This window comes from Danaus plexippus, chromosome Z, assembly GCF_018135715.1.
Source record: "Danaus plexippus chromosome Z, MEX_DaPlex, whole genome shotgun sequence".
In the NCBI taxonomy this organism is placed as follows: Eukaryota; Metazoa; Arthropoda; class Insecta; order Lepidoptera; family Nymphalidae; genus Danaus; species Danaus plexippus.
In genome coordinates this window covers 7067814-7092297 of record NC_083559.1, presented here as the reverse complement: position 1 = coordinate 7092297, position 24484 = coordinate 7067814, and the positions used below count along the sequence as shown (strand labels likewise).

The following is a 24484-nucleotide window of genomic DNA, read 5'->3' as shown; positions in this document are numbered from 1 at the left end:
ATACAAATTTACTTACCATTAAATTGAACATTATGAGAAATTTCGTCAGACCATATAGAGCTTTCAGCATGACATGTATACTTTCCTGAATCTTCTTGAGTTGGACAGTTAATAGTTAGTCTACAGACTCCATCAGCTAGGTAATGTGCTTGATATCGTTCAGATAACGTAATTGGTTTATCATTTTTATACCAAGTTATAGATGGAAGTGGTTGACCACGAATTCGACACTCCAACACTAGTTCATTTTCAAATGAATGATAAACCTCTGTAAAATCACATATGACAATAGTTAATTGTTAAAAAAATAATTCAAGTTGCATAATTAATAGCATTTTTTTAGACACACCTCGAATAGAACGCGTAAATGTTGGGGGTATAGGTGACGATTCAAAACTTGGGTATACTTTAAGATTTGCCGTAGACGTAACTGTTCCATTCTCATTCTCAACGGTGCAACTATATTCTCCAGAGTCACTGGGGACTGCATTCAAAACCTCCAAAGTAATTAAACCATCAACGCATTTAGATCGAAACTTTTGTTTATCATCCAAAAGTATCCCATTTTTATACCATGTAATTAAAGGATCACTTAACGATAATATGCTGCAAGTGAGTTTTACTCGAGAACTTTCTACAGCTGTACGATCTGTCAGAAACGTCGAGAAAACAGGTTTTCTCTTCAGATCACGAACTGGCCGTTTCTCCGATGTTATACTCCTAGGCTCACTTGCAGCCATGGATCTGGCACGACTCCATTCTCTTTGAGTTTCTGCGAGACCATTTGAGCTTTCATCGGTTTGATCGAGGTTTGAAGTGTACGACGTTCGTGATTGATATTCATGTAGTAAAGTTTGAGCTTTATAAATCGTCGGGTTCTTGGTTTGAATACTGGTTTCAGAAACTTTAAATTCGTTTATATCGTAAGATTTTGGTATGTAATTTGGTGGTCTAGAAAAATATAATGAATTGTCCACATTGCTGTGATCAATAAATATAGGAGCCACTTTTGTATTATTTTCATCTCTTCCTGGATATAGTGTGCCTTCTTGTGGATGGTTGAAGTTTCTTTTAAAGTCTATCCTTTCTCCATCTTGTTCTTGTATTGCTTGACATATTTCAGTAGTGCTCTTGTTAAATTCTGTACTGTAGTTAGTAGTTTCAGCCTTTAAAGTCGGTTTATTTTCATCATCTGTCCCATATGTGACATTTGTTGCAAATATATCTTGATTTTGGTTATCATGAACTGATAAATTTAGATTCTTATCAAATCCAGTATCCTTTACTTCAACGTTAGTATCTTCTTTTGTAATTTTTCTTTCAGTAAGTGCATCTTTATTTGTTTCAACGTTAGAATCGATTACCTTTTCATTTGTCTGGTTTCTTTCCATTTTTGATTTATTTTTAATTACTTTAAGTTTTTTTTCTCGATCATTTGAAGATTTTAATTCATCAGAATTTTTACCCATATCATTGTCTTCACAACTTTTATTATTAGTTTTTATTCCATTTCCTTCAATCTCATCTTTAATTAAAACTACTTTCTCCTTTTTGTTTTCTAGACCTGAAAGTTCGTCACAAATATTTGTTGTATCTTGTTTTACAAGATTAAAATTTTCAGAAACTTCTTTATCGTCATATTTATCATCACCTTCAACGACTTGCTCAAGTGTATATTCTTTAATCATGTTCTGAGAATTATCTGTAGCTCCTACATTACTTTCATGCTTAAAATTATTTTTTGGAACATGCGAAGTATTCCCATCTTTTTCCTTTTCTGTTTCTTCTTGATTTCTATCAAAGGGCTCGTTGTTTAATTCCACCAATTTTGTATCAGATGAAGGCTGATATTTATTTTCTAATTCGTCATAATCTACTGGCTTTAGGTATTTACTGTTGTCTTTTTCTTCAATGACCACTTTTTGCGAATGATTTTTGTCACTTGTGTCTTCCTTGATGTCCTTTATTAATTCTTTCTCCGTCATGTGACTCTCGTCATCAGTACAAATTTCGTTACTTCTATGAGATTGTTCAATTTTTGAGGGAAACACTTCTTTTGAAGATTGAGCTTTTGTATCTCGTATCTGGGTATTTGTGTCATTTTCATTGATAGCACTTTTTTTCGTTTTTATTTCCTGTACGAATGGATAATTTTTTTCAGTAATATCTATATTTTCATCTGCATTTGAATCAAAACCCATGTTTGGGGTATCTAATTGTGTTTCTGGCTCTTCAGAAATAATTTTGTCTCTTATTTCATTCATCTCTGCCTCTGAATTTTTTTCCTTCAGAATAAATTGTTCCTGATGTTTAAGTTTTTTTGAGTCACTTTCTTTTTTATTAGAAGCGAGCTCTAGTTGCTCTTCAGTTTTAACAATATCTTTCTTATCGTCCAGACATGTCACAACATCTTCAAAAGTACTTCTATCACAAATATTACTTTGTTCATGGTCGATTAATTCTACACATAAATTTTGCTTTTCATCGCTTTTTATACACATATTTTCTTCAGGTTCATTATTTTCTTTTATTAATTGATCAGAACTAAAAGCTTCTGTTTCAAGAGCTATCTTAAACATATCTTGTTTGTTTATTTCTGTTTGTTCATTATCCGCTAACAATTTTTGATTTTCGTTAACAAAATCGCTGTTACCATCTTCATTTATAATATTGTCTTTAATAATTGGTTGTTCTATTATATCACTTACATTAATTTTGTCATGTGATTTGTTTGTTGCAATTTCGTGTTCAGAATCTAAATACTTTTCATTTGCAGATGTTACTTCCTGATTTTGTATTTCATCTGTAAAGTTATTTTTATTCTGACTATCTAATTCATTATCATGATCTTCTTCTACAGAAGCATTTTTAACATCTGGGTAAGCTCTTTGATTTATGTTTTCAGGTTCTGATTCAAAATTAACGAACATATTTGTAGACAATGCTTGATATTCTTTTTCTAAGGCTTCATTTGGCTTCTTTAGTTGACCAGTTTCTATGAAAACACTTTCTATTAATTCTTTCTCTTCAACTTTATCCATAGCTTTATAGTCACTTAAGTCTTCGTTATTTGCTGTTATTGTTTTTTGTTCAATTTTTTTGTTAATTTTATCGTTCATCGCTTCGTTATATGAGTGGCAGTTTGTATTATTCGTTACATTTTCTTCTTCTACATCTGTTATGTGTTTTTCGATGACATGTATGTCAGAAGTTTCGTCAGATATCTGTTTTGGTTGCATTTCCTCAGAGATCTCCTCAGAGGCAGTTTTAGCAGTTGAATAATAATCCACAAAATGTGTATCTTTGTTTTGTTCTGAATTATCATTAATGAAAGTATTTTCTTCATTCTCATCTACTTTCTCACTAAGTATAACTTGATAATCAGTTGTCACATTCGGAATATCCAGTAAATCTTCCTGATTAGTTTGAGGGATCAAGATTACATCATCTTCATTCTTATTACTTACTTTAAGATCCATTTCATCCGATGTTACTGATATTTCGCTGAATACTGTTTTATATCCTGATTTTGAATTATCATTTTCCGAAATCAAATCCATAGCTAAATCTTGTTCCACTTCATTGATTTGCTGAATTTTATTACTATCAACGGTGTCATTAACCATATTAACTGATTCACTTTCAAGGCATTTAGTCAAAGAAGCTTGTTGATCAACTGGACAACGCACAATGTATTCTTTTTGTTCAGTATCTTTATTTGATAGAAGATCTCCAGAAACTTCTTCATCGTGAGTGCTAATACTTGTTCCATTTATGTTTATATTTGAACAATTTAAATTAATTGCTTCCAAAGTTGAAATATTGGTATTAATGTCTTCTGGTAACATTTGCTTTTTAAGAGAATTATCACTTGAATTATTATTATCATTATTTTTAACGTTTTCATTTCTTTCTTTATCCTCTATTGTGTTTTTCTTGAAATCGTCTTCGACCTTATAATCACTTACCTCTTCTAAGGCTTTATCTTCAACAATATGTTGTTTGTGTGTAATTAATTCTTCTTCATATTTGTTCATATTTTTAGTATCATCTTCACTTGAGCAAACTTCCACTTTAACTTGTGTAATTGATAGACTATCCTCACATGCGTTGTCAACTACTGTAGCAACTTTTATATGAGAATTTTCATTATCGTCTAGTAATTCACAAAATTGAAGGACATCTTGTTGTAGAGAACATTCAATTCCTTTATTTAATTTTACATGATCCTCCTTTAAAATGTTTTCTTCCCCTCTGCTTTGATTATTGTTTAATTCATCACACATTAGCTCTAAGTTATTATTAATAATATCAACAATATTTTCATTCTCATTTAAACTTTGATTTTTATTTGTATCAATATTGTTCGTAACTGCTATTATTTTCTGCGAGTTATCATTAGATTTATCCTCTACTTTTATTAAAGTTTGACTTAAGTTGACGTCATGAATATCTTGTTTTAAAGTATCGGGTTCATTTCCATGAATATCTTTGTTATCATCTTTAACTAACAAAGCTGAAGCCTCATCAGATCTGCATATGGTATCCTTTTCCGTTGTGACTGTTTTTAATGTGCTATTTTTTTCTGCCTCGTGCAATAAATTAACTTCTTGAAATTTATTATATCCGTCATCTTTTACTATAGAGGAATCCAAGAAATTTTCTACGTCAGTAATATCGTGCTGATTTTTCAATTCTTTTCGGGGCTTTTCCCCTAAGTTTGAATCGTCGTCATCAATAGTTTTTTCTTCAATATCATTTAAAAGACCCGCTTCATCAGTTTCTTTAAGAATTTCATGTGTCTCTACCTGTTCGTTAAGAACAGATTTTTCAGAAGGAATTTGGCTTTGTAGATGTTTTTCGTTTTCTTTATCGTCTTTACTAATGTAATTAATACTGTTATCTTTTTCTAATTCATTTGTAGTATTCATTTTGTATTCAGCGTTTTCGGATTTAGATATCGATGCCATATCATTCTCCATATTAGTTAAACTCTCACCTATCGGATGGTCACTACTGACACAACTATTTTTATTTTCGTTTTCTAGGACATTTTCTAAAATGGACACTTTAGAAGTATCCTCATACGGTAATTCGTCTTCATTTGCACTCGATAGGCATACATCCATATTTGCCGCATCAGTCAAACAGCTTTGTATTTCTCGAATTTTATCAATAGTTTCTTCATTTTTATCTTCTAAAACTACAACCTCATCGTATTCTAAAACTGGTCGATTTAAATCATCCTCACTAGAAGTAACTTCATGAGTGTTTCTGGTTTCGGTGTCAATCGATTTAATATCCTGTACGGTCTCTGTAGTATGATCATCGTTATGTTTTTCACACTCATTAGATGATTCAAGTACTTGTTTCTCTTCATTTTGAGACATTTTTTCATCCACAATTTTCTCGTTATCTTCAAAAAGAACTGATATGGTATTTGATGAAGCCATTTGTAACGTCTCTTCTTGTATTATCGCTTGTATCGGTTTTTCGTCTTTTTTCGCGTTATCGACACATAATGTGTCAGTATTTTCCGAATTAATTTCAACAATGTCTTGTTCAAGATTGTTTGATTGTACTGTTTTTAAATCTTGGAGTTGTAGTTTTATATCTTCGGTGGCTTTCAGTATAGCTATAGATAAGTCTTTAAAAATCGGTATTTTTTCCTTTACCTCTAATGTGGTCTTTTCTTCAATAAGCAATCTCCTTTCTTTAACGAAATTTGACAAAGTTTCAATAGTATTGTATACCTGAGCGTTAATAAAGTTTAAATTTTGAACCTCGTCCAAAGCAGTAACAATTTCTTGAAGAATAATTTTTGTGAACGCTGCATCATTTGGGATTCTTGCTGTTCTATCAAAGTTTATGTAAAACTTGATGTCTTCAAAATGATTTAAAACTTTGCGAAATATGTTTGCACTTTGCTTCCAGCTAGAAACATTACTTACTTGTTGCTTAGATATAATGCCAATGTTTTTTAAAGATTTTAACATATTTTGTGTTGGTTTTCCATAATTTTCATACATATAATGCTTCTGTACGCTCGAAACAGCGCCTCTCATGTTTGAAATAGTACCATAGACAGAATGCATAGCCGATATGATATTATCCTTAGCATCAGTGTCTATAAATTCCAATTTATCAACGTCTTTTTCTAAGGAGAAAATTTTTTCTTCGATTTGATCTAATTGCTGCATTACTTCTATACCTTCAACAATTAATTTTTCGGCGTTACCTACAAAACTATTTCGCAGCGACTTTATTGTGTTTTTTATATTATCCATGCACAAGAAAACATGTTCATATTCCAAAGTTTTCTCTAAAAGGCACGCCTTATCGAGCAAATCTATTGTTTGATCAGAATCATTCTGACAGTTTTGCATAACGTTGTTGATTTGTGATGTCAAGGCCATTTCCTTTTTGGGTATTAATTCGTTTTCATTTAAAGAAGAAACAATAACCTGCAAGTTTAAACAAGCTTCCTTTAAAAGTGCAGGAGCACTTTGTTCGTTTATTTGGAGTTGAACGCTTCTCACATTGCACTCTAAATCTTCAAGAGTTTCATTGAGAGTTTCATTTGTAGTTCCATCAAAGTCACATTTGAGTTTTATGATGACCGATTGAATCTCGTCAAGATCATTTTCCAATATTTCAGAATGTTCAACATTTGTTAAAGAGAGATCTATGCAGTCATTTACTTCTTGTAAAAGAGTTTCTAACATCTGTATTGAACTGAGTTCCCGTTCAGGATCTGAAAATTAAAATGTATGTTATAGTAATAAATTGAAAAATATAATAACTTCAATGAATTTCAAATCATTTATTAAATCTTTGACACTTCAAATTTTATTATATTTTGCTAAAAAAGAAATAATAATTCACCTGTATTAGGAGTCAAAGGTTCTAGTACGCTGACTAAAGGATTTGTGAGAGAATCCTCGCATTTTTTTATTTCCTGGACAGCTATTTCATTAATATTTTCTCTACATAAATTAAAAGTTTCTTGACTTTCAACTTGTCCAATAGAATTAATATTTTCAATAGATGGGTTAGATTTGATAGAGTTAACATCTTGCGAATCGATATTTGATGATTCTCTATCTAATTCAGTTACTTGTTCCAAGAGAACGCACTTTCCAGAAATTACATTTGTCTGAAGAGCTTCATTAAGATTCTTGATTGATGAAATAGCTTTTTCGAATGCGTCCTGCTTAACTAATGTTTGTAAAATTTCGGCATGACCACATATTTCTTCATATATTAAAATTAACCCTTCACGTAATTGATAACTCATATCAATTTTTCTTTCTGTAACATCTTGATATTTTGGGTCATCACTATTTGTCACTATACTCAATCCGAATAACTGATTTGCAATTTCATGACTTTTCTCGAGATTTTCTATGGTTAAATATGGCATCATTTTTTTCAATGTTTCTGTTACTTCTTCACTGATATAATCACTGATACATAAAGCAAGTTGTTCTGAAAAACATCATTTGTATTTAAAATAGTTGGATCAGCTTAAAAACAATTGACTTATATGAATAAACCACTTTATAAATGGAGATGAATTGTTTACCGTTAGGTATTATTTTATTCAAATACATTTAAAAACGAATTTTATCTTTTTTGGTTTATTTGGCTATTATTTTTGTTTTTGAAATATCTAAATAATTACAGATATTTTGGATGTTTCAAGTTATGGCGTTGTTATATACTACCATAAATATTCTAAAAGTGGGGTGATAAATTATCTCTGAACTAATAGATATCCACAACTGGAAACGTAAACTTTTAGGTAGGTAAAAATAATATATCTCTTAATGTCTCTATGAACTATTCTGAAAATATCCACTGGCAACTGTGTGACCCATAGGTATATATTTATAGTTAAACATTTTATAAAGAAAATCAAAACAAACCATTTGGTAAGTTAAGATGACTTCATCGTTAAAATATGAATTTTCAGAAGCCCCAAATGATAATTTATAATGAAAAAATAATGGCTTGAAGGAAAACTTCTTAAAATGAATACAAAAAATTAGATTTTTTAGATTTGCTCCATAAATTATTTTTCAAAAAAAGTGATCATAGGACGATGTGATAAAAAATTTTAAATACTTTAATTAGGGTAGTGATATGGCATTTTAAATGGGAAAATACCTTCTTTTTGTACAATTGATTCCTTGATTTCGTCTATTCCTAAAGAAGTATGTTCAGGGTCATCTTTTTTAAAAGTAGTATCATCATAAATAAGTTCCTTTAATTCTAGTGAAGATTTTGTATCTTGTTTCTTTAATAATTTTTCATGGTTTAACTGATTGTTTTTAACGTCTCTAGATTTTTCATCCGGTTCGCAAGTAATCGTTTCTGTTTCACTGATAGTATGAGAAGGGTCATCAACCTGACAGCTTTTTAATAGGTTTGATTGTAAATCATTTGAAATGTCTTCACATAGAATGTTACTTTCAACAGTACTTGTCATAGCAACATTCCTTAAATTTTGTACGCTCTCAATGGCTGTACATAAATTATGTACAACATTTTTAAATTCTTGTAGTTTATCTTCGACAACCACTTCATTTAATAATTTGGCTGGTTCATATGTAAATACATTTTGTAGACTATTATATAAATCGGAAAGGACTTTTTGTTTTTTGTCTGATATAAAAAAGCATTCTGCGGTGTTCATACTAATAATTTCATTTAAGTCGGTTTCCTGGCAAAATTGTTGAATCATGTCTTGGGTAATCTTGATGGCTTCATAATTTAATAAAGATGTGAATTCTTGTTCTATTTCACTAAAATCATGGCGTAAATATTCTTGAACATTTTGCATCAGCATTTCTGTAACAATTTACATATATTTTACCTCAAATTATCAAAATTAGCTATCTTATTGACAAGGAATATGTATAAATTTTTATTGATTCATTACCTAAAGTTTTTTCTTTGGGGGGCATATCTTCAAGAATACATGTTTGTTTGTCGCATTCATCCTTGACTTGACTCACCGACTGTAATTTATCAGTAAAAACAGCGTCATTTGTGGTTTTGTCAGAATTATCCGCGACAATTATTTCATTTCCATGTTCCATAACTTGAGTGGTTTCTCTGGCATGCTGGGCCAAATTTTCTACTGATATATAATTTAAATGATCTAAATCTTGTTGCAGATCAGATACAACATCTATAATTTGTTGACGAATATCTGCCTTAACAGTTGTCGTATCTTGTGTGGAATCGAAAACCTGGCTCTGCAAACATGTCAAAGCCTTTTGCAATTTGTCAGTCAATTGTGTTTGATCAGAATTCATTAAACAGCATTTTTCGCTGTCACCCTCCGTAGCAGTTTCTGTCCCCGCAATGCTATCTCTTAATTCTCGAACTATACTTGCTGTCTCCTTCAAATCATCAATTTTTATGACTGCACTTACTTCTTCAACAATTTCTATTATTTCAATATGTTGTTCCATTTGTTTTAAAAGAGCATCCACTTTTGCTGCAATTAAACAATCCGTTAAATTTTGAGGAATAAGGAATTATCATTAATTTTTACTGGTATAACTGTACCAATTTAACTGATATACTACTTACACTTATTATTAAGACTTTTTTTATCGATAACATCTTTATAAGAAGATATAATTAGACATAGACTTTTTTCAATTTCTTCTAGTGGCTGAACTAATGATTTAATAAATTCAAAACATGGTGTATTTTCTAAATTCTTAACATTATTAAAAATTAACCGTATTTTTTCATTAAGTTCAACAGCAAGGTGTAAATCATTAGTTTCAATTAAAATGTTTTCTTTCTCAGGACATATTTTAATCTCTTCATTTATTTTTTGAATTTCATTTATACTACTTTGTATTAAATTCACATCTGTTGCATCAGTATCGTTTCTTGTCGATAATAATAATTTGTTACGAATATTCATTATATGTGTGTTAATAAATTCAAGAGGATTGGAGATTTTCATTAAAATTTCAACCATATTAAATTCTTTTGCCATTAATAATTCAGGACTCTCTTTTTCTCGACTTTCTGAGAAATATTGTTTTAAAATATCTAAGCAATCACACAAACTGTTTATGAATATTATTCTGCTTCCAATACCTAAAATATCTTGAAGATCTTCTTGCTTTTGCAGACGAGCCACAATTTTCTCATACACTTCTTCTAGTGGAGCTCCCAAAGAATTTTTAGCTTGTTCTATAAAAAAACTAGTGAGCCGCTCGTTTATGTCGATAACGTCTATTTTGTCTTTAGGTAATATTATAGGATCAAATGCACTCAATTCTTCAATCAGATTAGACTTCAATTCGTCTTGAAAAGGTTTTAATGTTCCTATAACTTTCAAAATAGTGATATACGTTTCACGTAATGTAAAGTCACATTCAGACTGTAAAATATTTTTTAAAAATTGTTCTCCGTCTTTCATTTTAGTAAACGGAATATCGAAAAGCAATTCTGATTGGTTGCTTACATTTTGAATTAAAGTTGTTTGTACAATTTTTAAATAATCTTGTATATTAAGTACAAAGGATTGTAGATGTCTTTCGCTTTCGTTCGATAGGTTATTATGAAAACGAGCTTTAAATTCATCGAATCTTCTGTTTAAATCATAAAACACTTGAAGTGATTTGATAATGTTTTTAAGGCTAGTAGGATTTTTATATAAGTAATCCAATAACGATAACTCCTTTGTAAACCTACTGATAAATTCGTCCACCAATTTCATATCTTTTTGAGTACTTTCTTTTAATTCGTTGTTAACTGGTGTAACTAAATCACTACCAATTTGGTTTAACACAATAACAGAATCAACTTTTGTTGAATTGGCACTTTGATATATCTGGTCAGTGTGCGATTTCTGGGTTGCGTGTTTTTCATCAAAGTGTTCTAATGTGACAACATTCTGTTCTATCTCACTTAATAATTCTGCTATCTTCGCTTCGTGTGATAAATTATGAACGGTGAAATTGAAAACCTCTTCTTGAATTTTTGGTAAAGTTTGATTAAGTTTTTCAGTGATCTCATTGAGATTTTCTGCAATTTTATTATCAGTATTAATAACATCACTAATGTTTGTATGCAAATTTATTACCTCTCTCTTTAAGAATGGATCAACTGAACCAACGTTGCTTTCAATCAATAAATTCTCTAGCTTCATAGATATTTGCACTAAAGCCACTTTCTTAGTGGCTTTATGAAAAGCGTTATCAACAATTTCCACTGCCGCTTGCAAAACATTTAAAAAGTTATTTAAGTCGCATTTAAGATTAAAAAGAATATCATAAAAATGGCTTGCTTGGCTATGCGTTTCTGTTACTTCTTTATAAATTGTTATGTCTTTTATATTAAGATTAGACAAAGTATCTTGAATATTTATGAATGGCTGAACCAATAAAGCCAATCGTGAAGGGCTTACTTGTGTCTGTCGATGTATGTTTATGTCGATCTCAAAAGGATGCAATATGCCCATAATAATTGAATCAATTAATTCTAAATCTGACAGAAGCAATTTAAAGTCTATTGTTTTATTATCCTCACAAACTTTCTTAAAATCTTGTTCAATGTTCAATGCTTTTATATTTATAATATGTTTGTGTAGTGCCTGCAAAGCTTGGAACAAAACAGCTTGTGATCCAATACAACAAATGTCAGAAATCTCCTCAATTTTAACCTTTTCAATTGTTGGTACCATATATTCTTCAATAGGCATCACAATATCGGCAGTTGTTTTAATAGCTGATATATCAGCTAATGTGGACATATCGTCAGCAACTTCGACAAGATCATGTTCTTGGATTATAACAATACAACTTTGAAGATTATCAACGCTATTAGCTACGTTACCCATTATTTCACTATTTGAAGTCAGTTCATCATATTGTGAAATTAAATCATTTTGTAAAATTTCTAATGTCGTTTGTAAATGTATGAGAGGCTCAGCAAAAACCGTCAATTGATTGATCTCCAGATTTCTTGCACTTTCACATATAACTTCATTAAGAACAGAAATGTTATGTTGTAATTCATAAAGTGGATGTGCAATGTTTTCTGAAAATGAGGATACACTAATATCGCACACATTTTCAGGACTTTCCAGTGTATTAATATTAAAGGATGCTAAACAGCACTGAATCTCTGTTAACGTGGGATGGATATTTTGTAGGACATGTGTAATATTCAAATGGCCAACATTTTCAAATGTATTCACTTTACTTATTTCTGCAATACTTCTTTGTAGATGTTCCAAAATAACGTTTAATTTGTCCTTTTCAAACTGTTTTATTGATAAATCAACAACTTTTTCAGATTCTATATTTATTGAGGTTTCTTCAATCAAGTTTATACTCTCCTCTATATGAAGCAGTAGATCATTAATATTATTTAAGACAGAACCTTTGAGAAAATCATCAAATACAAATAAATGGGAACTGTTTTTTATCATTTTTAACGTGTTACTAATAACAGCAAGAGACAATACTTGTCGAGATTCCATGTTATTCAGAGAAGTATTTATTCTATTAACAGCGTTACAAATTTCCAACAAAGAGAAATATTTTCTTGAATCATTACTTTCTATAACATTCTCTAACAATTTTGTTAGATTCTTATGAAAATCAGACATATGTGTTTTTATCATAGGTATTGGGTCCAAGATAGATAAACTATTTTCAAGAGATATTAATATCTGAGCCATAGTTTGCAATACTTCTAATTTGTTATCGCTATTTAAAATATCAAATTTGCCATTCCTTTCTTCGAATGATATTAATTGAGAAGATATATCATCTATGTATTCTTTTATATCCACTAAAACTTCTTTTATTTTATTTTCTTTTTCATCTGATAATTTTTCGAAGGCTGTTCGTAGCTCTAAGATGGAACTCATTACTGTTTCTATAATTTCGGTATTGTAATGAGGCAAATTTGAACTCGCTTCAGATACAGACAATAATTCTATTTGTTCAAGGGAATTTTGTAATTCTTGAATAGGTGTTGATATTTCGTCAAGAATAATTTCCGAATTCCTAATACCAGCAAAATTTATAGGTATGTTATCCGAACCTTCTATAATTAATAGTACAGACTTTAAAGAACTTTTTAAAGCATACAAAACTCTCTGAGTATGATTTAAATGTTTACTCTCTAAGTTTGCCTCTTGCATGCTAGTATCACTTGTTTCATTTAAAATTTTATCCTGCATACTAGCATCCATAGATAATTTAAGAGACTTTAGTATATTTTCCGATGCTGCCTTTATGTTATAATTACATATATCATCAATCAAAGCACATTCTTCATAATTTATTGTATTTACAGTAGTTATCAAGTCTTTTAAAGTCTCACCACATTTTTCGATTAATAGTAAACACGTTTTCTTTACAAGAGTCTTATTTTCATTTTCAAAGTCAATACATTTCTCAATTATAGTCAATGACTGTTCAAGCATCCTAAGAGACTGAGGTAATCGATTAAAAAGAGAGGAAATAATTTCAGAAGGTTCGTTTACTAACTCTAATACCGCATCAGTGATACTGTGTATCTCAGATAAAGGTGTAATGAGGCTGTTTATTATTTCTAAACTTTTAGTAGCTGTAGCAGCAACAGCCATTAATTCGGATTTAAGAATAATATCTCTCTCAATAATTTGAATAGCATTCATCACCTTTGTTAAAGATGAACTCATAGCCATCATATTTAATTTAATGTTTTCGGTAATTAAACTGGATTTCTCAACTGTTTCTGAAGCTGCTGTTTCTTTTACAGCAGACTTTTCACTGAATATTGATTTTGGTAATCCCTTACTGCTGTTACTATCTATCTGTCCTTCAGCAGTATTTTCAGGCAACTGGCCTTTTATATCTTCTCTAAGCAAAACTGTTTTTGTAAAGTCTGAGGATTCCTGACCATCTTCCAATGATGGTTTCGACGACTTTGACTTGGGTTTTGCGGTACTGTGTGCACTAGCAAAACTTTGTAACTCACTTTCAGACAAAATTTGAGTATCATCATCCTTTTTATCGGCTGAAAGAGATCGATCATGAGATAAACTGAAGTAATCATCTGCACTCTTCTGGGAATCAGACTTTTTTCTTTCTATTTTTTTAGGTATATCCACATATTCTTCTGATAATAAAGCTATAGTCTTCTCTAGATAATCCTCTCCATTAACGTCTTGATCTAGTGAAAGTTGTAGCTGTCCATTCTCATCTGCAATAGAAATATCTTCTATATCAGCTTCAGTCCTAAGATCTTCTTCAGGAGATGTAAAGTATTCTGGAGAAACGTCAATTATTATAGCTTCCATTAGTAAGTTACCCGAAGTTGAAGTTTCTTTTACGAATCTCAAAGGTGGAAGCTCAACCACATTATGTTCCGTAACATTTTCCGATAATTGGTCAGCATACATCTCTACTATTTGCAAAGCTTCTTCCTCAGTTAAATCCGGAGTTTCATATAAGGAAACGGAAACTTCTTTTCCGTCAAACGAAAACGATATCTCTCCTTTGTCATCTAATGTGATGTCACCTACTGGTGTATCGTACATTTGTGAGGTGCGTTCTTCATGAATAGTACTCAATGATAAATTCCTTTGTAGTGCTTGATCGTCGACCTGCTTTTTATTTTTAGCTTTTACGGAATCTTCAAAGCCTAGCAAAGATGCCGAACTTGCTGCGATTCCCATACAATTTTGCGCTTCACATGTATATGTTCCAAGACAACAAGTCCCATCTTGACCAGAAATAATTCTATGAATGTCCCCTGGCTTAAGCTCTTCTCCATCTTTATACCATTTTAAAACTGGTTGAGGAACCCCAATTACTTTGCATTCTAAATTAACAGCTCCTTCGTCTGATAGTATTGCTTGTAGATTTTCTAAGAATCGAGGTTTCTTGTAGTGTCGGGGTATAACTAACTTAAGAAAACATGATGTAACACTTTGTCCATAATCATTCATTGCTACACATTTCCACTCAGCTTGGTCCATAAACTCTAAATTTTGTATATCTAAAACGAAAACACCACGTTCTTCATGTCCGAGATGACAACGAGATGATTCATCTACAGGTTGTTCATCTCTATACCAAAGAACTTTAGGTTCAGGCGGAATAGCAACTGGAAATAAATACGAAAAATTAAATTGTGTTAAACAAGTAAATATTAATCAAGAATAAGTATTTTACTTTTTATCATAAATCGGAATGGTTCATCAATTTTTGCTTCTACACTTTTTAAGCCTTTCAAAAATTTAGGTGCTTGATTTTTGGAAAACAATTGCAGTTTTTCCTCTTCGTTTAACTGATTTTGTATATCTTCTACTGTCAGCTCTGCAGAACTACTTGCTTGGCCCATGAAATTTTTAGCTATGCAACAATACGACCCTAAAGAGTTAGTGCCTGTTAATTGATAAACATCTCCTGGCTTTAACTCTTGGCCATCCTTAAACCAGCTCAGCACTGGAGTGGGAAAACCGACCACTTTGCACTCAAAAGAAACTAAACCCTCTTCAGTAAGCACTGCTTGTAAATTCTCCATAAAACGTGGTTTCCGATAGTTTTTGGGCACTGAAATAAAAAAAAAATTAGATCTCTGCAAAATTTATAGTGCTATTACTTTATATATCCACATAATTAAAAAAAAAAGGAAGTACATAGACAAAATGCCTACTGTTCTTTTTGTACATACGTTTAATTTAATTTCAAACATATTTACCATCCATCGAAACGTAACATGTTGAAATACCAACTCTTCCGCCTGCACTTGTTGCTACGCATTTCCATTCACCTTCGTCTGCAAATTCTGATGTCTGTATTTCTATGATATAACCACCTACACCGTCTTCTAGTATGTGGTACCTACGTAATGTTTAATATTATTAACACAATTCAACTTATTTATAAAGCGATTTTACTTTTTTGTTTCATACTTATCACTAGCTTCGACTTTTCCTTCTTTGTTGTACCACACAACGCTTCTTGGCCAAGGTGGTACCACGATTTGACAACTCAACGTTAGAGGTTCACAAATTCTTACAAACTGGTCCTCAAGTTCCTTTGTGAAAATTGGAGGAGGCTCTATTATTCCTCTAGAAAAAATATTGTAAATTAAAATTCTTATAAACTACCTACATAACTAATTACCAGACAAGAGAGAAAGTTTTAAACCATTTTTCCCCAGGAGCCCTTTATCTACATTTACTAAAACGATTTTTTTTTGTAAAATATCTGCAAAAAACACAATCCGGAAAACAACGCATTCCCATGGGAAAACTTACTTTTCTGGCCAAGGAAGGAAAAACAAAAAACTTCGTATATAAAAATGTATTGCAGTAACCTATCTTCTTCCTAAAATTTATTAACCTAACCTAACCCATGACAATCACACTTAGTATGGCCACATCTCATCTCGGCACGATTCAAACATACGTACAAAAAAGTACAGGTTTTTTCATTCTACTAAACAAAAAAACTATCCAATACGGACGAGGTCACGGGTAAAAGATATATATTACTAATTCTGAAATTTACGCGGACGAAGTCGCGGGCAAAAACTATCTTGAATAAATGAGAATATTACCCTGTGGCAGGTCTAGATGACCCCTCCCTGCTAGCACGGCCTACAACCTGGACCTTTGAGGAGGAATATGCTCTTCCCATACAATTCACCGCTTCGCAAGTGTATGTGCCGAGTGACGTCGGATCTTCTGCGTTAGCAGTCAGCGCAAAAACATCACCAGCTTTGATTTCACGACTGTCCTATAATATATTATGATGGTGACATTAACAACAAAAAGTGACCGAGATTTAATTTAATCTATTTACACATTTTCGAACATCATTTATAAATTCAAAATTTAAAGAAGGATTTCTATCGTATGCATGTTTGCCGTTAATATTTACTGCGCTTATTAGTGGTTATATCTATTTTATTGGCATTCATATTTACTAGGAATAGGACTTTCGTCTACTTGAGATGTTTACTTTTGATCTTTGTTCGACTTAAGATCTTTTTTTACAAATAATTCCATGTCAGTACCTTAAACCAGCGTAGTACAGGTGTCGGGACTCCCACTACCTTGCACTCCAGCGACACGGTGCCCTGCTCCGTTAGCAAAGCACGGAGCTCTTCAACAAATTCCGGCCGTTTGTATGCTTTCGGTACTATGAACGAAATTAAAATAGTCCTTGAACAAATTTAAGCCACAAGTTATAGTTGGTAAATACTATAAATTATAACTAGATAGATATAAGGCAACATTTACAATAAAAACAAAATTTAAGAAAAATGGTGATCATAATGAGGGTTTATTGGTCATACCATCCGTTAAAATAACTCTAAAAGTTTTAAACTTGTATTATGGATATCATAATTTGAAGATATTTCTTTAAGAATTCCCTCACCGAGTACATTTAGATGAGCGGAACAGCTGGCACGGCCTCCTATGTTTTCTGCGGTGCAGGTCCACCGGCCCGCATCCTCCACACTTACAGCTGAAACATCCGCGCACCAGAAGTTACCATCACGCACCAACGCAATACGCTCAGCCTCCATTAAGCGACGGTCGTTGCGGTACCACGTCACCTGAACAAAATCGTGGATTACGTTTCATATCCATTAGTTCCATTAGAGATCTAATTCTAAAGATAATATAAATTAAAAACAGTCAATTTCGAACTGCTTTTGGCTTAATTAAAATCTCTATAAAGGATAAAGATTAAAAAAAATATTATCATCGACACGGTAGTATACTAACTAGCCTCATTTTTTTCTATTTTGCAGAAAGTCAACATTGTGTTAATAATAAAACAGATAAATTGTGTAAATAAGAGGAATTTTCACAACGCCTCATTAATTTAAATTTTAAGTATGTACTATGCTTCACATTTCGAATGTTTTATTTAAAGCAATTTATTGAAAAATAAGCCTAAAGCCTGTAGGCATATATTTTAACAAATTTCATACTTGTTTCTATATTGTGCAATCTGTATAAATAGACTAGAGAAGATAACTCTACATCACAAAGTAGATTTTCTAATACTTTGATTTTTGTTATTTTTTAACCTATCAAAGTTATATTAGAGATCATTCAAAAATTGGTAAAATTTTTGTATACTAATATCCAGCCTTTATTTAGTTTTGTATTTTATCAAACTTCTTGTTTCCAAAATAATAGAACGTTACATCAAAAAGTACCCAGATATTTGAGACATTACACTAATCACTATTCCCATACACAAGAAACCATAAGCAATATATCAGTGGATAAAACTTATTTATCATTCTACGTAAATATCGTTTTGCTTAAAGAATCTGCCTCTGCCGTAAAAAAAAATATTTCCTTTAAATTAAAATAATAAAAATGGAAAATAAAAATACCTCTCCTCATAGATGTCTTTTATTAATAAAGCGACGGATGTAAAGATTTAAAATAGAGAAATTATGTCATTAGGTCTGACGTACGCATTCCCGAAAAAATTTCAAGGTCTTTTTCACTCCCCGTGTTTATTGGTGTTTACAGTTAAGGTTACTATTCTTTAGATTACTTTTATGCTTTCACAAAAGGAGACGATTTTTTTATTTTTACATAAAAAAATATAATAAAATTCAAGTTTTCCGTTTTTGAAATTGTAATACGTGAAAATCAACTATCCTTAAAACTTGCATTCGAATAGCATAAAATATAACGTTTTTAGGTAACTTTGTCTAAATATAGCGTGCAGCAGAAATAACTTATATTGGAAGTAACATCCTGGATACAAGATAGCGTACTGTAAAATTTACTTACCCTACATTCTGTCGCACTGACAATCTCCACAAGAAACCTGGTTCTTGTCCCCACCTTCACGGTGAGGTCCTGAAGACGCCTCAAAAATGTAGGGGGATTGTCGCCGGTGGGCATTTCGTCCGGGGATACCTCCACACGTACCCGGGTCGTGTCCTTACCGGCAGCATTGCTCGCCTACAAAAGTTTATACTGAAGAACCACGGGTACTAGAGGTAATACTTAAATACCTTTAGCATAAACTTTAATTATATATTTGGAACTTCAAAATATAAACATTATTTCATTCTTATTTTTATAAACATGAAACACTTTACAAATGGTTTTTTATAGGCGACCTTTAATTCAAAGAAGTTTATTTATGAGGCAAACATTAAAGGTTCAAAAAATTTAAAAACCTTTTTCTCGAAAAATTATCTGGTGTTGTGAGTAACGTTCGATATACATGTATTTAGGAAAGCCTTGAGTCGTAAAATATATTTTTCAATGTTAGTTTAGGTAAATGTTAAAAACAAAATATGTATTGCTAATTACATTTTGGTTCTATTCTTTAAAATTATACTAAAGGTCACATGTTCAAAACGTCTCTTTCATCTCAAACATATAATTACAAAAATACATAATTTCATATATTATTGAAATGTCAAATATATAAGCTTTATGAAATAAAAAAGTAATCATTTTTAATCATAAAAGTTAAAAGTTATTACAAATAGTCAATTGGGAATGATTCAATTGCATAAGCTATAAATGCTTGCAAATAGTCCTTTGTTATACTTTTCCAGTAGTCATATAACTTAAGACCGATATTGGATTCAAAGTTTATAGACAATTATATTATTTTGATTTTGATATCAAAAATATTATTATTTATTATGTACTGCCTGATCAGTGTCCATTTTGAACACCATAAACGTCATAAAAATGTTTTGACATTTGGAAGAAATGTAAATACGCTGAAATGAAAAACATCGTAAACCATTTGTTAAAGATGATTTTATTCGGCGAGTCCAAGTGTTCCAATTGATCTTAAAGATATTTTTATGGGTTTGTTTTCACAAACTCTTTAAACTTCATCAACAAAGTAGAAGTAACATCGATAAAAGTATGTTACTAGTCTAATAGAGAATAACATACTGGTTTAGAAACTACTCACTTGCAGGGTGTATACACCGCTGTCCCCGGATCTCGCAGCGGTGATTGAAAGACGAACGCCACCTGCGCTTTGTAAAGTAGTAAAGCGTTCGTTTAGTTTCGCTCCCGCACGACTCCTGTAACGTAATGTGAAGAATAAAATTAAAGTGAAATCTAAAACATACGTAATTACATTTACAAATAAACACAACATAATAATTCGTTTAGGCCTTCACGCGAAACAAGTTTCTGAAAACCTAGTTTCATGTGTTTGAGCATGCATACAGAGACAAAGGGTACATATTACGTTACAAAAACTCGCTTTGCTGTTGAGATATGTAAGACATACGGCTTAGGACAACGTAAGATATGTTTGAATGTTTTAACATGTTAACCTAATTTATAAAACACTTAAAAACAGGAGATATGTTTTATTAGCGCTGTCCCACAAATCTATTGATACATATATATAGACGTAATTTCTTTGTCTATTCAAAAATAATTTTAGTTACAGACTTTTTGCTGTTGTTATATTTTTTACATATAAATTTAATTGACAATCGTTTCATAGGTTAAAAAATACACACTCTGACGGGTTCATGATGACTTAAATACAGATGATGCAAGCTACAGTGATGAATGGAAACAGTTGGCATGTCACAAGTTTTCCTGATGGAGCCAATATTACTAGTGTATGTAGCCCTAAACACCGATACAAAGGATTTTAAACCAAAAAAAAAAAAAAAACAAAATAAAGGTATAAATCACGATAATAATATTATGAATAGATGACTGGTACATAGGGTAGTCAATAATTTATTGATTATATAAGTTATTTAAATAGGAACTGGGACAGAATGAATTTTGCACCAGTTGGATGCTTCTAATAATAGTATATCTGATCTGGTAAAAATAGATAAGTTTATCACGTATCTTTGTAACTGGGAAATAGATAATGCAAATTCTTCATAACAATATTACTATAATAACTCAATAAGGTTTAATTTTTAATAACAAAACTGAGGTTAAAACTCATGATATAAAGGTACATAAAAATATCAAAAAAAAGAAATGAGATGTCATATATTCTAATATTCTTAACAATATTTGCTACCTCGCGACCCTTGATTTCATAATTCGCCGCCGCCCGCCCGTCACCAAAGTTCTTAGTCTAAAAATAATTGCATTTGAGACGTCAATGCCGCGGCCAAACGCGTAGCACAATTACTTTGTTCCTATTCGCGTACATTTACTCATTTTAAATTAATCGAATCTGTTTCAAATATATAATCGATACTTGAACCAAAAAAATGTTGAACATTTCTGTCATCGCTGAACGCTCAATTATTTTAATCTCAGCAACGACAAGACCTTTTAAACATTCTTGTGTTAAATATTTAGTAACATAAAAAGTTCGTCGAACTCTCCTTAAATAGAATTTCTAAGTAGTTGAAGGAAGAATATAATGAAATAGCAAGTTAACTTAATTTATTGGTCGTTACAGACAACAAAAGAAAAACAGATACAGAGGATTATTTTAGTTAAATTTAGTCATAACATTATTTGATGGAACCATAAACGTCTTTAATATTTATCAGCATTGGAATATAATCGCAATATTTCTGGTTGATTCAAATTATACATTGCATTATAATGTGTATTCAATATTCTACATTTGATTAAATATTTTTGAGTAGACCTGTACCATTAAATTATAATAAGATAGTTTTGAAGATACTTACTTATATAAAAAATAAATAACAAAAGTACTTAAGGTTACAGAAAAAAAAGAATGTCAATTCACATGAAATTAATTAAACTATTTATAAGATTGTTAAAATTATATTACTGAGATGGAGACCCGTTTGCCAGTTACATGTTTTTAATGACATGATAATAATGCCTACATATAATCATTAAGATATATATTAATATTATAAATTATTTTATGATATTTGTTAACAATTTTTGAAATTTAAATTACACACTTTTTATAATCAGATTTTCATAAATAAAAGTCTTTCATTTGATATTGCAACTAACGAATAACGATCATTTTAGTTTCAAAGCTGTTAGAGCTGAATATTTGAAAATTTATAGCTTGTTATAGGTCTAAAATCAACCTCATTTATAGTGCATCCTCCTCTCAGTTTATAGATCTATGCAATAGTTCCTCTTCCGTGACCTACATACAGAATGATTGTTTATCCTACGTCGTAATAATAACTGTAATAAGAAACATGTGGCCTTTAAAGAAAATTAGGCTATGCGAATACAGATAAAAGTATCATAATAAAACATATTTCTGTCTATGAATTATATTCAATCTGAGGGAATGCCGACTATTTAGCGGTTGTGCTATGTGAGTAAAGTATAGTTGAAATTTACTAGGTCATTCATTTCACCCACACGTTATTTAAGTTATATTTATATTAATGGCAACTATAATTAATAGTATTAGTTAGTAATAAATAATATTAGTATAATTATTCATATTATTTTTGTTACAAACACAATAACCTCATAAATAAGGTACCAAAGAACTTTAGCTGTATAGTAAAGTTATTTCTAACGGTCCGGACGCAGGGATAAAGTGAGATGATTATAAATAGAGAACAATCAATACTGACTACGCCGAAATGAATGACAATTTCTTAAAATTGTTTATTTCAATTTATTGTAATGTCTGAAGCGATACTGTAAACAAATTAATGTATATATATTTGTAAACACTTTAAACAGATAGTATTAAAGTCATAATTTCGTTTCACAACACCTAGCACCAGTTTTGGTTACACCAAATATAAACCGTTTCCCCTTTTCTGTTCAATAACCTACGAAAATTTATGAATGAGAAACTGTTACCTCTCCATATGTAGTGGGATGACGTAAATTTGGTATAAGCGTACACGTAACGATTATTAAATTCGTTTAATTGGATTTGGAAAAAATTTGTGTATCTTTTAATATTTATAGGAAACAGTACTTGGTTTTTGATACATTTACTGTATGTTATACTTTTTATTTATTGCAAAATATATTTTAAATTCTGCATAGTATGAAATTTTGAAGAACTAAGTGGAATAGTGATCATACAAACTTATCTTTGCATTGATGACGTTTGTAAAGTTATTTTGTAACGATAGTTATCGAAATTTACATATTGAATGATAGATACTAGCGAAGCGAACGGAACGCTATCCTGGCCACCCAGGTCATTCATGCACGAAGGTGATCTCGGGAACAGAATGTCTGATGGAGTCGAGGTTTTCTTGTTCAATAGCTAAACTGGGTTTGTTTTCATAAAAGAAAATTTAGATCTGACTACCAATTTCAATTTTAGGGTCGGAAAACAGAAAGATATTGAAAAATAACGGTCCGATAACAAAACGCTGAGGTACCGAAACATTTTTTTTTAAAGGAAATTTAGATCTGACTACCAATTTCAATTTTAGGGTCGGAAAACAGAAAGATATTTAAAAAAAACGGTCCGATAACAAAACGCTGAGGTACCGAAACCTTTATCGTTGAGCGAAGCTAGGAAAAATGCGAAGGTGCATCTCCTGGTTTTCTTTTTTAGGTTTATGGTTTGAACAACGACAATAAATATTTAAATGGACCTGGCGACTGTAAAATGTAAAATAATGTGTTGTAAATCTTTTATTTAGGTCTTAATTTTTTTAATTGATCATCACCCCAACATACAGACAAGTTTACTTCTACTGATGACGTATAATTGGCTGCGAATATGGCATTTGCAAGATTCGCAATACAATTGGATATACGCCAAGTAGTTTATGATTAAAAAACATTTTTTTATTACCGACTTAAGAAATACGATGTTCTTAAATTGACGCAATTGATAAAAATTCAATTTTACGCACGTTCGGTCACTATAGCTACGTCTACAATCAGATTTGTTAATTCTCTTCTGTATCTCGATATTACAATGGATAGGGTTGGGATAAGGGTGAAATAATAATTTTTTTCAATCAAAAGAATTTAATACTCTTAAATTTAGTGTCCGTGTCAGAAAATACATTACGTTAAAATTATATATTTTTGAGCAAAAACCAAGTAGATGGCTTCGATTTATGTGTAGCACATTATAAAACTGTAGACGAATGTCTGTAAAACGAGGAAAAAAATGCTAGCAACCGATTCACGTTACATAATAAGAAGTCAAATAGAAATCTTTTAGGCGTTTTTTATTTTTATTTTCTATTGCTCTGTCTGTTTGTACGGGCTAATAAACAAAACAAATGTTGTCAATTTAAATATATTTTTATGTGGTGGTTTCAATTGTCAAAGTATATACTTAATATCCAGTAAAATAAAAAGATCCCGTTGCATTGTTAAAGACTTTAATTATTTAAAGAGTTTCGTGTACAAAAACTTATGAATTTAAATCAATAAATTTGTTATAGTACTTTTTTATGTGGCCAGTTACACAATGTGAATTATACATTTTTATATCTAAGATTATAATTCCGGGAGTACAGGTACACATTCATATAAAAATTTCTTATTTGCCAATAATCA

General features: G+C 30.9%; 1 protein-coding gene across 2 annotated transcripts in view; it reads right to left on the bottom strand.

Moving 5' to 3' along the window:
* Nucleotides 1–24484, bottom strand: part of LOC116777301 (titin homolog) — a 34123-nt gene that overhangs the window by 6316 nt on the left and 3323 nt on the right. For both annotated transcript variants that reach the window (XM_032670770.2, XM_032670771.2), the window contains exons 2-15: nucleotides 19965–20079; nucleotides 18812–18985; nucleotides 17427–17607; nucleotides 17062–17186; nucleotides 16603–16781; nucleotides 15953–16111; nucleotides 15739–15881; nucleotides 15210–15590; nucleotides 9604–15141; nucleotides 8945–9508; nucleotides 8170–8853; nucleotides 6886–7488; nucleotides 350–6754; nucleotides 17–268 (exon numbers count right to left, since the gene is read on the bottom strand). In XM_032670770.2, the coding sequence (XP_032526661.2) occupies nucleotides 17–268; nucleotides 350–6754; nucleotides 6886–7488; nucleotides 8170–8853; nucleotides 8945–9508; nucleotides 9604–15141; nucleotides 15210–15590; nucleotides 15739–15881; nucleotides 15953–16111; nucleotides 16603–16781; nucleotides 17062–17186; nucleotides 17427–17607; nucleotides 18812–18985; nucleotides 19965–20079 (15503 nt within the window). The remainder of the gene's footprint in view (nucleotides 1–16; nucleotides 269–349; nucleotides 6755–6885; nucleotides 7489–8169; nucleotides 8854–8944; nucleotides 9509–9603; nucleotides 15142–15209; nucleotides 15591–15738; nucleotides 15882–15952; nucleotides 16112–16602; nucleotides 16782–17061; nucleotides 17187–17426; nucleotides 17608–18811; nucleotides 18986–19964; nucleotides 20080–24484) is intronic.